Below are 17,696 nucleotides of genomic sequence, written 5' to 3' on the forward strand. Positions count from 1 at the left end.
TCGAGCAGGATATCAAAGTGCTACCAAAGAACCTCAGGTCTTTACTAAAAAAGGGGTCTAACATCTGTAGAAAGAGAAGCGCAAAGACAAATCACCCCGGGGAACAGCGAGCATTTATTCTCAGCTGTGAATTTCCAGTCTTTTGATTCCCCTTATTCCCGTACCACCCTGTCTTCCCCTCTGTGAGCGCACGCGGAGCAAGACGAGTCCTTTGTCTCAAGGACCTCGGGAAGCTCGCAACAAATAATCTATGTAAAAGCTGCTTTGTAGAAGTGCAATGATATGCATGCATAAGCTAAAGCGCGGCGTCAAAAATAAATAAATAAATAAATAAAAAAACCGCCGCCCTTACACCGATGTTCGGTTTCCTACCTTTCCTCTTTGGTCTGGATGTGGCTGTCTGCTTTTTGGCCCATTAAACCTGCAGGATTGAGAGTTTATTAAGTCAGTTGATCATGCAATATGATATATTACTTTGTGTATATACTGTATACACACACTGTGGGTATATACTATTTCTCGTATTACCCCTCACCACAAAATCTTATTTTATATATTAATAAGGCCAATATATTCATATCTAAAAAAAGATTTTGTGGTAAGGGGTAATATGGGAAATTCTATTATTTTGACTTGCACTGTTTTGCGAACTTCTGCTGCTATAACACCTGGATTTCCCTACAGAGAGTAATAATGTCTTATTTTATCTTCATTACCTTGTATACTACAAAGTACACCAAAATAATAATTTTTCTCAAGTTGAGGTGAGTATGTAACGTCCTTGCTTTTTATACCCAACGAATCACGAGTTACGCAATTCACATAGGTGCACAGTTGCATGGGATGGTCGGGACCGGATGAATTGGGATTCCGTCAATTAATGGAGCAACAAGGAGAAACACAATCCCGCCTGCCAGCTGCAGCCGCAGTTTGAGCGGAGAAAAGCAAAAAAAATCTCATCCAGCACGGACTCGGTGACGCAAACAGAGCCGCTGGATTCGAGCGCGGCGGAGGGGGGGATACCAGGAGGGAGAAGAACAGCATGTAGGTGAGAACATAGATCTTACAGGAAGAAAATGGGCCAGATCATGTCAAAATAAATCCATATGGAGAGATTCCAACACTGATTAAACAGAATTGTAAAGTGGAGGTTTTGAAGTTTTTCTCTCACCGAGGAATATGATTGTAAACATGGAGGGAAAACTCCCCGGTGAGAGGCGGCTCAGTTTGCGTATAAAACAAGCACAACATTTTCAGATGTGGAAATCTAGTCTTGAGTCTGGAGAGATGCACGGAGTTGACCAAAAAAAAAAAAACCCCAAAACTTGAAGGTTGAGAACAGGGCAAAGGTTTCTGACTAGACAGGGTTGAGCTGCTTAAGAATCTTAATACAGACGTGCGATGGTTTAGAATATTATTTTAAACCCTATCCCCAAATGATGAATCACTCCTTTTATTTTAAATTTCCACTTCTCTCAAAAAGGCTTTGGAAATAAAGAAGTTAGGTTAGAATATGTTACCTTCCAAGCTTTATGTTGGGACCTTCTAAAAATTCTAAAATACTTCACTTGGGAAGATTAGTGGGTCTTTATTTGAAATGGGTGCATCCGTGTAGGACGATTGTAAATTGCACTTCAACCTGTACTTATAATGTATTTATTATAAATCGCTTTGGACAAAAGTGTCGTAATGTAATGTGACCTGTATACTGTATGTGTGATTTCATCATGAATTGTTATCTGTTTTTAGATTTTTATTTCTAGGCTTTATTCTTCTTTGCTGTTACATAATGGTTTGTATGCTTATGTGAAGCACTTTGAATTGCCCTTGTGTATGAAATATAATACACAAATAAACTTCCCTTACCTGTATGAAGTGGATAAGCATCTTATAAAAAGACAGTTAAGTGTCGTGTGAAGAGTATTTAGGAAAGGGCTGAACTAAACACCATCGCTGCCATGACACCATGTGCTGTGGTGGCTGCTACGCTGCTTAGCACATAGTTTCTTAATGACTGACCTGGCCATATGCTGAATAAACACAAACTCTGCAGCTCGTACATCTGGAGACCAGCACAGCGCCCAGCCCTCGTTTGTGGTCAGACAAGTGTGCTATCTTGGTGGAAAGATATTTATTACGTTTATAAAACTGAAAGAGGTGGTGTGTAGGGAGGAGCTTTCTCTTGTGGTTAAAACAACAGTACATTATATGGGCCAAACGACCCCGCCTGCCAGCGCGAAAGAAACATGACTGACAGGTATGTGAGCAGATATTTGTGATGGTTTTTCTTTTTCTTTTTAGATCGAGCATAGAAATGTAGCAGGGTGGGAAAAAAAAAAGGTTTTATGAAACAAACACTATTACACACACACACACATTACAGAAAAAAAGCTCTATGATAAGAAGGGACCCTGAATGTTCTGGGGGAGGGGTGCAGAAAAGTACCGAGCATGCTCCTCCTCGGTGGTCTTTTCTCCAGCCTTAGGGCGCCTCTGGAGCCCCCGTTCCCGACGCACACGATGGCCCCTGTAAACTGAAGAGGCAACAAAAGCTGTTGGATGAACCGTTTTTCCCTCCCTCCGAAGACATGAACCAATATTTACACTCACACCACTCTGGCAGTGAGCAAGTGAAGCTGCAGCAATTAACACAGATGACAATAATATGTCACAACAGCAGGTTCTACTGAAAGTAGCATTTGCACGCAAAAAGCGAAAAGGTGTATTATATGGATATAGAAAATGCTGTTATTGACGCGACCGGGCTGTGAATGATGCTAAACAGAGCGCTCTGAGTTACTCAATGGTAGTCAATAGCCTTTGTGTTGCACTTGTACATTTTTATGCACAGGAAAATAACGCTCAAGTGCATTGTTGAGCCAGGGCTGTATTTTGCATGGTCTAATCTGATCGATGGTGAGCGTGTCCCCCAGGCCCTACCGAGATCTGAGAAGCCACCAGGCTCATACATTTGAAAGGCATCTGTTTATTTTCAGAATGCAAATGCAGCCCACCTCAAAGGCTATAAGCTGCAGAGAACACACAATGTGAATGCGCTGAAGTGTTCTGATGCGGGGGGCTGAGGCCCCACACTTGTGTCAGGTTCAGGTTCCCCAAGACCCCCAGTGCCCACACGCACACGCACACACACACGCACACACACACACACACACACACACACACACACACACACACACACACACACACACACACACACATACACACACGCACACACACACTTCTCTAAAGAAAAAAAGGCAGGCGTGACACGGTGGAGGAGGGCGGACTTTTCTCACACCAAAACCCTATTTACCCCCTTTCGTCGCATTATTTACGAGGGCCATAATGGAGGACATTTACACAAGGTGTGCAGGCCGCTGACATGCCCCATGTGCCAGATGAGGGGAGCCCTTAGGAGAACCGAGGGGAAACAATGCCAGATCTCCTCCCCCAGCCCTCCTCTCCCCTGCCCCTGTTGGCACCCTCCCCTTGTCCTCCAGTGAGAGGCTCAGGGGAGGGACCGGGGAGGGGAGGGAGACCCAGGAAGGTTAATGTGCCCACTTTGATCTTCGTCAAGGCACACTGAGTAAGAATTAATTTACATTTCAGATGAAAAGGTTGACAGTATAAAAAGGCATCTTGTTTCTGGTATGCGAGAGCTGTGTAATAGGCCAGGAATTTGAGAGAGGAAGTGGTGAGGAAACAGAAGGGATAAGCCCCTCTCTTGCCTTTACTGGGAAAGAGATGAAAGGAAAAAAGGATCTCAGTATGCGCTGTTCTTCTGAAACATGGGGACCAAATGCTGCCCAAACTTTCAAAAGCTTTTCTTTATGCATTATTAATTAATTATTACTGTTTCGCGGGCCACTCATTGAGATCAAAAAGGTGTTTCACAAAGCCAAAAAGGTTTTTAGGCCTTTATTCCTTTTTCCTTTTGAAAACGTATTTTTACCGGACACAAGGCTTTACAAGAGGTTCCAGGGGTTTACCTTTAAATGTACAGTGTGTGTGTGTGTGTGTGTGTGTGTGTGTGTGTGTGTGTGTGTGTGTGTGTGTGAACCTCTGAAGGAAAAAAAACTCCCTACCTGACTGTATCCGCACGGCGGCCGCTTCCCTCTCGTTTTTTACTTGCCGGAGGTTTTGCCGGGCCACATGGCCCCTCCAGGCTGGAGAGGACGAGAGGCCGTGTAAGCGAGAGGGAGAAACACAACGGCATCCCGGGGACCCACCACTGCGAAACAATATAGACTGCGCACGCTACACTAGATCCTACTTCTAACGCAGGTGGCAGTGGGAGAGATCCCTTTGAACTCTCTGAGGTCTTATTGTCTCTGCTGAAGCATTGCTCTTAGCCTCCTCTGGGTCAAGCTGTGGTTATCAAACCCATCTCTTTCATCAACACTGGCCGGGACAATCTAGTTCTGGAGGGGATTCAGAGATCACAGGTCAAAGTCACTAGAGCGTCGCACCTTTGTGATCAATAAGCGACCAAACACAAAGTAAAGGCTGAATCATAATGTGCCTTTGACGGGCCCTTTTATAATTTCCAACAATTCTTTCTATAGAAAAACAAGGACGCGTCAAGGTAAACCGAGTGTAAACACTTGTTTGTCCCCGTTTTCTTTGTCGCTATGGGCGTGTCGTTCGTTGCTCTACCTGACTGGATGATGGTGGCCCCGTGGCTCCTCTTCTGCTTCTCCTTGCGATAGCGCCGGGCCCCCAGCCAGCCCTTAGTGTATGCCTGGATCACCACCACCCTGGCTATCACCTCTCTCAGCAGAAGGTTCAGCTGCTCCACATGGAAGTACTTCAGAAACACCTGACACACGGTGTAGCAAAAGTTTAAGGATGTTTTTTTTTTTCTTGCACGAATTGCAGTTGCACAGACCTTATTTTCTCCGATAGCTGTTGTTATACTGAGAGAGCTATTGAATTACGGTATTACCTTTACCTTTAAGCAAATGAAGAAAGGTCCTTATTTAAAATGTGACGCTTTTCGGCGCATTCAAGATTCAAGAGGTTTATTCGTCACATACATATGCATACTTACATACATATATGCAGTGAAATGTCAATGTTTTTGTGAAATGGCATTGAGACGCATTTACGGTACTGAACAACAAAATGCCGTACGATGCGTATTGACACGTGGTGATGACGTGACAACTCGTTTTAGGCACCATACGAAATGTGTGTGAATGTTCCGAGGGCTCGCCCTTTTGGAATCAGGGCATTCATCATGATTTGAAGGCTACAGTGGTTGATCCATTCGGTTGCCGGAAAGGTTCTCACTCTATCAAAAGGCTGTTGGTGAAAAGACATTTTAATATGACCCGGGTTGAGAGAAAAAAAAACCTATCCGTTCACACTAGCAACCTGTTACCAAATACTTGTTTCTTCTTGATGATGCTGTAGCAATAGTGGCACGACTTAATGTGAAATACAAATTGAAAATATTCGTCTTGAATCACTCGCTGCGTTAATGATGGCTTCTGCACAAGAACTCTGAAATGAAATCATTACCCTGTTACCTTGGTTTTCCCTAGGACCCAGTTTTCTAACTTGGCCTGCTGCAATATGGCAACGGCGTTCTCTTTGCTGGTCTCGGGAGTCTGGTGGGCCCGGAAGGCAAGGTAGTAATATCTAATAGAAAGTGCAAAGGGATAAAAGAGAAATTATTTCAACTAGCTGTGGCACTTCAAGAGCACAGAGGAAAATCTAAGGCCCCTTAGTCCATGCAACTTCAAAAATGGTATTTCAAACGCTGATTTTCTAACTGCAATTTCAACTCCCCCACGCCGGTGAAACATGGCTGCTCTGGGTCGAACAAAGAGGAGAGCCTTGCTCGTGACCCCTCAACAGTGGCCTTTTGTTCGAGCCCTTTTGAATAGATGATAGTCTCCGATTTCAATGACCAGGGAGGATGGCCATCAGCCGGGCGTGTGGGTGTGCATCAGAACCCTCGGCAGGTTCACCGCTCTCCGTCGGGGGTTGTGAACCGTTCCGCTTCTGGTAATTAAAAAATACCGGCATAGGACGGTATATTAAGGTGGCTCTAATTGTTTGCGCAGGGACATCAGGGTTCCCAAAGTGCTGGTTCATGCCTGCGTTGCGGCGCTGGTCAAAGAAGTGGAAAAACAACACGAAGAAAAACTTCTTTGAACTCCTTTCCCCCCACCTCAGTCTACACCTTTCATTCTAATTCCTGTTGATACCTGTTATTTCTTTGATGGTAAATACAAAGCGCTCCTTGGCAACATCAGACAAGCCTTTGATATGAAGAGCACAAATTTAAATCGGTTTTCACTAAAGGTGCAGTTTAGCCGCTCGGTCTGCCGGTGCAACTTTTTTTACTGGCTTGGGAGGGATAATGTGGGTTTAATGGCAAGGATGCAACCTGGTGTGAAGATGAATTATATTAATGTACCTGCTCTCGTGCATAATCAGACAGAAAGACAGCGAAACAGACAAACATACAGTAGAGATGGACAGCGCACACACTCACTGCATGGACAGATCTTCGGCGTTAATAAATTATCAAGTCAGGTGTTGAATGTTGAGCTAAAGCCTGAAATGCACTCATGAGGAGTCTGAGCAAAAATTAGCACACACGAATAACCACCATGTGGTCACTGTGGGTTCCAGTTCACCAAAATTGAGCATGGAATTCTTTTTAGATTCTCTAGAGGAAGTAGCCTAGCCAGCCATCTCAAAGCGTTTTTTCACAGGCCACAAGCCCAAGTTAATTACATTTCATATCATCTTTAAAGCCTCTCCCATTAGAGGTGCCCGAAATATTTTTCAAAGGCTAATTGATCAAACATAAGTTTCCTTGCATTTTTCCCATGGACCTTGAGTGAGTTCTTCAGGTTAACTTGATATTTCGAATCTTGGGCAAGGAGTCATGTATCTGACAGACCTTTAGAAAAAAAAAAACATGTTAAAAACTTGCAAACTATTATCAAAAAAATAAATGACATCCCTATATAGCAGCACTAATGATGGCATCCTTTAAATAATAAGCGCAACAACGCGACGCCAAAGGAAAAGAAGATGATGGCTGACTTTTTGAGGACACCGAGCATACGAACAAATTTTTCATGAATAATCAAATGAAATCCATTAAAACGGATCACCCCTTTTAATTACGGTTCCTCCCTGTTTGAATTTGAGCCTTATTTCCTCGACCGACGTTTCCTCCCAGTTAAGAGAGTTGATGTAGTCTTCCACCATCGCTAATGACGGCCAATTAGTCAGCCTTGCGCTCTGCTCAAGTTTTACTCCTTTCTAATTAAGGAACCTGTGTTTTTGTGTGATGTAGAGCATGGTGCACTCGTTTCCTTCTATCTCTGGGGTTGTGTCGGCGCTCAGCGTGAGTGGGCTGCACATGGGAGGTGGTGGTGCTGGGGGCGGGACGGGGGTTCTGCAGAGATCTGTGCTACTGTTACCTGTTGACAAACTCTTCAAACAGGATGCGGTGGGAGTAGCCTTGCCGGCGGATATTCACCGTCTCCAGGATGCCGGTGTAGCGCAGTTGCACCATCACTCTCTCCTTAAAAAAGCGTAGCGCCTGCCTGTCATCATTGGGTTTGATGCAGCGCACAAAGTGCGGCTGACCCACCACCATCTTGGACAGCAGGTCCATCAGCGAGTACTGCAGATGCAAAGGGAAGACAATGAAGCTTTATCATTCCAAATACAGGGGGGAACCTATAGAAGGAATTTGTCTCGATAAGATCAGTTGCTGTACAGACAATTAGCATTTAAAAAAAAAAGCTTAACATTCTAAAAAAGGAAAAAAGAGAAACAGATACACAAAAATATACAAAATACGCTAAATGTCGAGGACGAATACATATACAGTATATAGACAATAATATGGACATGGATAACAACTAAATTACTTACTCAATTATTATATCATTATTATAATGTTATTAAATATGATTGTGTCATTATATTTATATTATAGTGTTTATATTATATATTGTTATTGAAATATTGAAGTTGCAAATTACTTAAAAGTTATATTTTGATATCAAAGTCCAAGAACATGATATATACTTTCATAGTACAAAGTGCATACTTTTATTAACTTATAAAATATAAAAAAAAAATCTAACTGTAACTGACATTTTTTATGTATTATTAACAACAGCTAATGTATTTAGGTGCCGTGCTTCAATCAAATTATCTTTTTAAAACTGTCTATGACATGTCTCGGAGTGGAGCTTTGGGTTTACGGTGATTAAATAATCTGTGTAGGCCTCCAGGGTAAACGCATACTGTATACCGGTAATCTTCCAAGAACCATTTGCAGCCTTATATGCCTATATTCACAGAGGTCACTAAAAGAAATAGAAATAAGGATAGCATTTCAGCATTTGGTCAGGAAACCATGGTCTCGAATGCACGCAGCTACAACACACATATGAGAAGAATATTCTACAGACACTGTAGGCGTGAGGATAGCTGAGTACATACATAGTAATGGTACCTACGCGGAAATAGGAGGCCACCGTCTGTCTCCTCATGTTGGTGGTTTCGTGCGGATGACGCATCATCTCCATGGTGTCTACCTAGGTGTAGGCAGCGACAGGTCAACGCGCAGCGGCCTCAATTAAAGCTGAAACTAGACAGCTACAGTACCAGCTACTCTGAAGATGTAACAGAATGCCAATTAGGTTTGTGTGAGTTTATTATTTTTTTTTTGTTTTTCGTTCCCCCGATTGATGTTCTCAGCGAGCTTGGAGAAGATAAAGGTATTATCGCAGCATCTTACCTTCTTCTTAGTGGGGCAGTTGAGAACACACTGTTGTATTAACTGTGCAATATGCACGGCATAGCACCATAAACACTTACAGCTAACAATCTAGAGAATAGATCTCCACTGCTGTGGGGCATGGGAAAATTGCAGAACACTCTGAATAATGAGGCTAGCCGTCACCAGCAAGATAGTCAGTGAGACGACAGATTAACGAGGACACAATATAAGCATTCTAATGGTCCTCTCAGTTCATGGCTTCATCAAAATTAATGACGCAATAAATATTTTATTGCAAGTCTACATAGCAAAGTGCATAACTTAATACTTTATTTTATCCTTGCACTGAGGGAAAGGTATGTCAAACGCTCTCTGAATAACTTGAAGAGGAAGCGGCCACCTATAGACCGTTTGATGTCTCAGAGGCGGTGGAAACCGTTATCTGGGGCTCGCATCGACTGTTCAAACACGGGCGAGATATGTGGTCGCGCTGCTTTAATCTGTTTGTACTGGTAACTTTTTGTATGCTTCAATTACAACTTTGATCAGGACTAGACAGCATGCATTTTACATCAATCATTCCACACCCTCGTTATACAAGTACTCTGTGGCCACTGAAAGGAAGTTTAACATATATTATTTTAAGTCAGATTTCTGACTCGGTTCCAAAGGATTTATTTTCTGAAATGTGTTATATTTCAAAATATGAATTGTTATATAAAATATAAAATGATGTTGATTTAATTGATCATGTTATATTAAACAATCAACATAAGGCATTAGTATTTCAATATATTGCAACGCCATACGTGTGTCAGACAGGATGTGAAAAAACAAACTTTTTTGATAAACCTTATTGAAAGTTGTATGAAAAGGTGAATGAAAAATGGAATAGAAAATTATAGTCCTAAACTCATAACTGGGACTTTGCAACTGATAAAATAAGGTCACAGTGCTGCTCTGACATCCAATATACCGAAGTTCTTCCTGTAATTCTAAAATATGATTTTGTATCACTGAAAGATCTACTTTTATTTCCTCTGGAATCTTACCTTCAGCAGGTATGTGGGGGTCTGAGTACAGCATGCGTTGATATAGAAAAATGAAGAATAAAAAGGGACAGAGGGGAGAGACACTCCGATTCAAAGTTCAGTTCCATTTAAGGAGATAAACATGGCCAAATAACAACAGTAGCAGGCTTTCATTTAAACCAACAAATAACAGAGTAGGTTGAGTAAAATCAATTTAAATTTTTAACTGTAGCCTGTTCACATTATGATTTGACCAGATGCTTCCCCTTAAAATACCATAAAAGACATAGAAGATGATCCAAAAAAAACTGTGTGTTGGTAAGTGAGAGTGTGGAGGTTATGGTCAGTCTGCATCATTTCAACAAATCCATCCAGAAATAACCAACCAAACTCTATATATACTACTGAAGTAGTAGTAGAGTACTAAAGTAGCTTGAACAAAACTAATGTGTAAAATGTGTATTAACTTTGACGGGCAGAGTAGAAGCACAATGGAATTGAAATAAAAATGAAATAAGAAAAGATAAAAGGACATGAGGTGAAAGTAAGTCAGTAAAAATGGGTTTTAAGAAGCGATCTATATATACGCTTTCCCACTGCACTAAAAACCTGGGAGCACCCGCTAACATCCGGCATTTGTCACCAGTGGGAAAGGAAAAACCCGTGTCTCAGTCCCGGGTCAAATCACCTGGCAACAGACCCGGGTTTTAATCGGCTCCACCTCTGATGTAAACAGGACACATGGGTCAACAAACTAATTTTGCCCCATTTACCTGCGCAATGTGACGCGCCTTGGGGTTCCGGACGCTGCCGCATGAATAGACAGGAATATTCTTGTATCATTCCATCATTCAATTCCCCATTTAGAATCCAAAATCAAAATCAGAAGTTAATGACTCGTGCACGGGGGACCATGAAATGTGGGGACCACAGCGGAGAACCCCCACGCTCCCTGCCGGACTCCGAGTCACTCAGGGATCGCCCCGAGCCGGTCCCCGCTCCCCGCCGTTGGAGGACCGGCTCGGTATCTCCATCCGTGCACGGCATGGAGTATCCCTGCAGGGCTGCTTCTACTGTAGTGTTGAGTCGTTCGTGAACGATCCCATTCCTTTGAACGGCTCAAAATACTTTTTTTCTTCTTCCAAGTTTTACAGTTTTATGTTGTTTGTTTAAGTTGCTCTCTCCTCCACTGTTGTGTTCCCAATCACACTGGCGCCATGACACGCCCCTTTTCCGGCGTGTTCATGACGTAGAACGAGACACCCCAGAAAATAACGGCGTTTCTTCTGGCAATGGGAAAGGTGTCAATTGCCTATTTTTAGCGATTGACCCGTTTTTTTTTAAACCCGGGTCAACCCGCAAATGTTATGTGAAAATGGTATGAATTACTGATTCTGCTAAAATTTTGTCAGGCAGGGCACTTCAAGCCTGGCAGCTCTGGTGTAAAACAGGTTGTCACCTTTAGTTTTCATTCTAGACTGTGGAACAGCCAGAAAGTCCCCAACTAAGGGTTAACACATGTCATACAAACAAAAGCGGTGCTATAGTTATCAAGATATTGCTGACTCCAATGAAATCATCAACTGATTTTCTCACTGTAGCCTATATAGAAATGCATCTTTTATTACAATTCACAACATTACAACAAATAAAGTTGCAAATGTCAGATGGCAATGCTGCAGCACCACAAGCCAAATAGCAAAAACAACGGAGATTGCCTTGCCTCACAGCACAGGCTCTCCAGGAAGATGTCTTGGTGTATAGGAGCCTACCTTGCTGCGTCCTGAGCTGAGCTGGGGCGGCAGAGACCTTGATGCAGCAGTGACCCTCGCCCGTGATGTTGCCAGATTACCTATTCAGAGCACAGAGCGGATACGGCAAGATGAAAGGGAGAAAATTGAATTAGAAGTGCTTTAAGGTGCCAATCCATAAGATCATCTGTGTTAGGTGGACTACATTGCAATTTACAGAATTCAGTTTGAACCTGCAGCGGTTTTTGTTTTTTTTCCAACATCTGGGCTAATCCTCAACGGCAAATTCTTTCCTTGAAAGTAAGCCTTCTTCTCATCGATTGATTTGCTGTTGTTTTTTTTTTCCTGGCGGTAGGCATATTTCGCCCAAGGGTGCTGATCTTTTTTCTGAATGTTCATCCATATCGACGGTTTACCAACCACAACTAGCTACGCTGCGTTATCAAATTCACCATGGCTGCCTCTCACTTCGAGCACGCACACGTTCAGTGCATTCTTGTCAGGAAAGGCGGACCGCGCCACCAGCAATGGAAACAGGATATGGAGGAGCACATGAATAATGCAAATTCATAGAATGGCTGTTTCTTAAAAAGTGCCAGCTTAAAAAAAAAGTATCAAATATGGGATTATTTGACAAACAGCCTCATGGATCTTTGAACAAATACACCTATTATAAAATTGTTTCTATAATTCCACCTTTCGTACTATTGGGAGTAAATTATAAAATTTGGCTATTGAACACAATGTGAACAGTAACGGCATTGTAACTTTGCACTAAATGTTGAAGACAAAGGACGAGTAGCGTTTGAACGTGAACTGCGAAGCTGAACCGCCTTCAGTACAATCATGTCACAGCACACTATGGGAGCCTGTGCAGAGGGATCCTAAATCTGAGCCCAATCCCATGGACTCAGGAGCACAGCTGCATGCACAGCAGTCCTACAGCCCCACACGCAGCGGAAAAGATATAAACGTAGCATATGCAAGACAGTCTGAACATTTCAAAGTTTCTGCACAAGATGTCCAAATGTTTTCTCTGGCTATATCTTCAGAGGCTAAACTGTGATTAATAGCACTGAAAGAAGCCTTTGAAGCAGGATTGGTGACATCAAAGTCCTAATCCATGGGTGGCAGGATTTTTATAATGAGTGGGAAGTATCTTAACACATTTCAAAGGGTTTACTCCATGAATAAACAATAGCTGCGCAGATGTGCCACACACACCTTTAGAAAAATATGTCTGCAGACAGAGGAGGCGGCATTACCCAGGCAACAGTGTATAACAAGTAGGGAAACCTTTGTTTTTCTTTAAGCGCAAGCTTGACTGACAGGCAAACAAATGTTGCTAATTTTACACCTCACACAGGTACAAAATACCTTAAATACAGCAGATATAATATTACCTACATATATTTTCTTTTTATAAAATTGGGTAAACCGTTATGGATATGTGCTGATGGCAATGGCGATTAGCCCTAAAACAACTTGGCCAAATCAATGGGTCTTTCTTTTCCCAAAAGACATTGCGAGTATGCAGAAGCGGACAATCATTATTTTAACATTTGGAATCTCTTGGGTGATAAAAATCTATTTATGGTGAATTAATTAAGAGGCAGATCACTTCTAAGTTTAGAAACAAAGAACATCGAACTTGTGCCAGAGGCTTCATCTCAGGCCAAAGGAATGTGTTGTCTGATCACACGCACAGACACACACACACACACACGCATGAACACACACACGCGCGCACACACACACACACAGCTGTGGTCAAGCCAGCTAACAACATACTGTATGATTTAAGAGCACATCAAAGGATTCAACCACTCTTGTAACTAATGATATAGATTTTAGCCCTTTTAGCCAGTTTTTATTCACATTTATTTTTTATTTTTGCTAGGACATTCCAACATTATGATATACTGTACAGTATCTGTATGGAAATGCATTTCACAGACAGCACAAATAAAATTATTCCATGAATCCATTATCGAATATAAAAATATGCAATTACATATTAAAGGTATTGGGATTTGTAGTAAAAATAAAAGAAAGGAAAATAAAAATGATAAAACTTGGCAAAATGAAAAAAATATATATTATAATCTCTCCTTATGGGTGCATGCTTGTGAGCAGCTTTTTGTTTGGAATTAGAGGGGCAGATTTAACAACTTTGAAAGACCCCACTGGCATGATCCATACAAAAAAAAAAACACACACAAAAGTGCGCGTCTCTGAGAACAGGGGCCATTAAAGTGTGTCAGGTATCTTACCCATGCACAGGCAGGGCCTGGCTCCAATTAGCCCAGAGTAAAGCTGGCTGGATTAATTGGAGTGGGTCTTGTGCAAATGAAGAGCGCTCACTCCTCTCCCCATTAGCGCTGCTGGGCCAGATCATCTGAGCACATTTGTCATGATGAATTAGAGGCTGCGGGTGGAACGGCCTCGTGGAGTGTCACTGTGCTTTCACGCCTCTCACTTGCATGACACCATCAAGGGGAGATGAAGGAGCTGCACAGTGATGAGGGGGGCTGTGACAGTTGTACCTAAGCCTCGCAAACGGACACTCGCTGCTATCCTGCGTGTATTCCTTGGCGGGTTGTGTTAATTCATTCTCCGCGCGAGTTCATAGCCCCCTCCTGGCTGGATGATTAGAGCACGGGTTAATAGTCAGTATCCTCAAAGATTTTCCCCTGCGGAGATGGCGATCCGAACGAGAGCTCCTGTGTTGTCCGGCTTTAAAGACAACCTTGCTATTAAGACACAGTACAAAAGTGCTCTCACGACGCAGTAAATAATTATTCAAACACAGTCCAGCATATAAGGATCTGAGGGAATCCGTTTTTTGATCGATTTCGTTTGACAAAAACAGACAGCGGCTTGTACCACGAGTGAGACCGATTCTTCATTTTCTCGTGTACTTCACGGGGCGAAACAAGGAGGCTAAAGACAGGGAAGGTTCTAGCAGGAGGAGAGGAGCAGGTGAGGGGTAATGCATGGCATACGGTCAGGGAACAGGCGGTAGAGCAGCGTCCCACTGTTCGCTTCTGCTTCACGCATGTTGCTCTTGGCATGGACAGCCGGGATCGACGCAGAGAGAGTTTGAGTGGGGGAGAGGGGAGGAGAGGAGAAAGAAAAACCCTTCCTTGGCATCTGTGCGTTCACTTTGAAAATTAAGCCCAGCGAGTATCCTACAGGAAAAAAAAAAAGCTCAAGCTGGCAGTTGTATTGGGGTTCTATTGACAAGAATAGTCAATGTGCTCGGGATTAAAAAGCAATCCCACGTTCAATATGACACCTCCCTACATGCTTTTATAAGTGCCAGTGTGCGCCTTGTACTTCAGAGGCTGCGGATCGGGGCTGTCGACACGGGGGACAATCAAAGTTGTGAGGAAGGAGCAGCCTTCCCGAGCTGAGTGAGCACAGGCTTGCTGGATATCTCTCCCGCTTGCTTTTTTGAAAACATGTGATCTATAAACTCAACTCAGCAACCAAGCAAATGAGATTATAGCACCCATAGCCTCTGCCACCCTCCCCGCCCGCCATAACCACTGCCGTTTATGCCTGGAGATGGCTCCAGGGGCTGTTGATTTAAATGCCATCCACTACTGTCAGAGCGGATCAATCATAAAAAAAAAACCGTGGTGTAATTGGCTTTTAGTGACACAACACAGTGTCGCATTTATCAAAGGATGTTCTACCATGTGACTTAGGAGGACTCTGCCGCTTGCCATTGAAGTGCGGGGCCTTTAAAAATCCGGCTGCTGACTCCAAACATTCTCCACCGGCGCGATTAGGGGAGAAATTGAACAAAAGTATTACTTGGTAAGTGTCTCTCTCGGAAGACGGTGTGTGGAGGTCTATAGCGGGGCACCCTGGTGAAGGACTGTGGAATGTGCCCACTGGGATGAAAGGCCTTCCACTGGGGGAGAACAAAGGAGCAAACATGTCACAGCGCCGGGTGAAGGCTGTCAGTTTTTCACAGGAGAATCTCTTCAAATGAAGGGTGGGTGGGTGGTGGGGGCAAAGGAGAAAGGCTAGAGAAACGGGGAAGAGAAAGAGAGAGAGAGAGAGAGAGAGAGACAAAAGGAGATGGAGGAAAAAAGAGTGACAGTGAAAGAGAGACCAAGAGACAAGGGGAGGCGGGCCGGGGGGGAGGGGGGTCTATGGCATCTTGTAGATGTAGAAGTTTTACACAGGCGAAGTTGCATGATTATTTGCGAGAACAATATAACATTTCTGCTTCACAACCAAATCGGCTGATGTCTAGGAACTACAGGCGGTAAAAAATGAGTGAGCGTTAAAAAAAAAAAGTTGTGAAATAGTTGATTTGTTAAAACACATACAAACCCCGCCCCGTCGTCAAGTCCTGTGCCACTTGTACACGTACACATTTCCCACGTAAGGAAGCCAGGAGTAGGTAAAGAGAAGGAGGCCAAGATGGAGTACCCTGGGTAGTTTGACTGTACTAACCCTGTTTTGGGTTGTGTGAGATCAACCTCACTTTAAAAATCACCAAATAAGTGTAAGTAAATTCACAGATTAAAGAATGGAATTGGATTAAAGCAGGATTTTTGGCTTTATCGCTTGACGACATAACAGATTACATTTCTGGTTGTTGTTTTAAAGGGGACCTATTATGCTCCTTTTCAACAAGTTGATATATGGCTCTGATGTCCCCAAAACATGTTTTTTTTTTTTTTAGTTTTCTGCTGAAAATAACACTGAGATTATGCATTCAAGTCATTCTAACATGCCTCTAAACCATCCCGTTTAAATATAAAAGAGCTGCCTGGCCACTAGTTCTGTGAGCCTATGGGATTTGAGCACAACGTCCGGGTTGTCGTTGTTGTTTCTGAACAAATTTGAGGCGAGAAATAAGCAATGCCGTTTCTGAATCTTTACTCATGTTAGACCTTGGCCTCATTCAAAAGTTTGTTCCCACTTTTGTTGTCGATACCACACCAGCTCACCACAACCGTTTTTATTTTTGTTTCGTTTAAATGTCGTAAGATAAAATGAAATGTAAAAAAAATCAATAAAATCAATACATCTTCAATAAAAACACTATATTTATTGGTTTTGTTTGGAGAAACGCACAGCGGATCGTGTGCCGCAGCCTACAGTCTATCTACAGTATGCTTTTTAAACATTTTTTATTATTATTATTTTTTTTTTTACAAAGAAACATAGAGCAATCTGTTTTTTAAATTGTTACTTTTCCATCACTTGCAGTTTTGTCACAGACAGTTGGTATTAATTCCTCTTTCTTTTAAAAGATTTGTGCTGGTCTCCGTAGCCAACAGAGCACTTCCCATGCTTAGCTCTTAGCTTCGGAATTACTCAGATGGAGGGCAGTTCTAATTCTACTGATGCCCTGAATGACGTACATAAGGGCTACAAATCTGAATGGCAAGTTTTATGACCCAATTTCTGAAATACGCAGCTCACAACAACCTTATTTCACAGTTTGTGTGTTAGGAGGCCCATCAGAGACCCAAATGTACGTGCGCTAGCATTGAAAAAGTGAGTTTTTCATAAAATGCCCCCTTTAAAGCTAAGAATCAGACATAAAACAGAAATAGGTTCCAGGTATCACAGGGATTTCTCCGTATGGATTAAACCTCATTGTGACATTCTAGTGGCAGCCAGCAACATTTATAATTCAGCCACCACTGGAAATCATTTGATGGAAGAATTCAGAAGATGTAGCGCTTGGATGCTGTAGTGGCGTTTTAGAATAGCTGCCCGTCCATACAGAGAAAATTGGTCTGCTAAGCAACAAAATTGTGCAATCCAAGTGTTTCTCGATAAAGCTCATAAATATTTTAAATGCTCCACCTTGGTTATGCTTTACCTGATGTTTCAATGGTCGTGCTTTACTGCTGAGAAACTACTGCTACTGAAACTACTACTGGGAAAAGTGTACCCTATATGTAATGCTCATTCAAGCCAAAAGAACATTGTTAATTGGGAGATCAGACACTAACAAAGCGGTTTACAGGAAATTACCTGTGCATTTCTCATATTTACAGACAAAGCGTTGCACACATGGCAGCATATCGTTTAACTCGCTCTGTGTTCTGAGAAAAAGGATTGGCACCCTGGAGGTGTCATGCATGTGTGTGCAGATGTGCTACTCTACAAGCAG

General features: G+C 42.6%; 1 protein-coding gene across 1 annotated transcript in view; it reads right to left on the minus strand.

The window, feature by feature from the left end:
* Positions 1-17,696, minus strand: part of myo3b (myosin IIIB) — a 52,627-nt gene that overhangs the window by 10,537 nt on the left and 24,394 nt on the right. Inside the window, exons 23-31 of the mRNA XM_080018791.1 lie at positions 11,567-11,646; positions 9,816-9,836; positions 8,501-8,578; positions 7,448-7,653; positions 5,531-5,642; positions 4,656-4,818; positions 4,085-4,165; positions 2,446-2,533; positions 373-421 (exon numbers count right to left, since the gene is read on the minus strand). Coding sequence (XP_079874917.1) covers positions 373-421; positions 2,446-2,533; positions 4,085-4,165; positions 4,656-4,818; positions 5,531-5,642; positions 7,448-7,653; positions 8,501-8,578; positions 9,816-9,836; positions 11,567-11,646 — 878 coding nt within the window. The remainder of the gene's footprint in view (positions 1-372; positions 422-2,445; positions 2,534-4,084; positions 4,166-4,655; positions 4,819-5,530; positions 5,643-7,447; positions 7,654-8,500; positions 8,579-9,815; positions 9,837-11,566; positions 11,647-17,696) is intronic.

Source organism: Zeus faber (genome assembly GCF_960531495.2).
Source record: "Zeus faber genome assembly, chromosome: 18".
Lineage (NCBI taxonomy): Eukaryota > Metazoa > Chordata > Actinopteri > Zeiformes > Zeidae > Zeus > Zeus faber.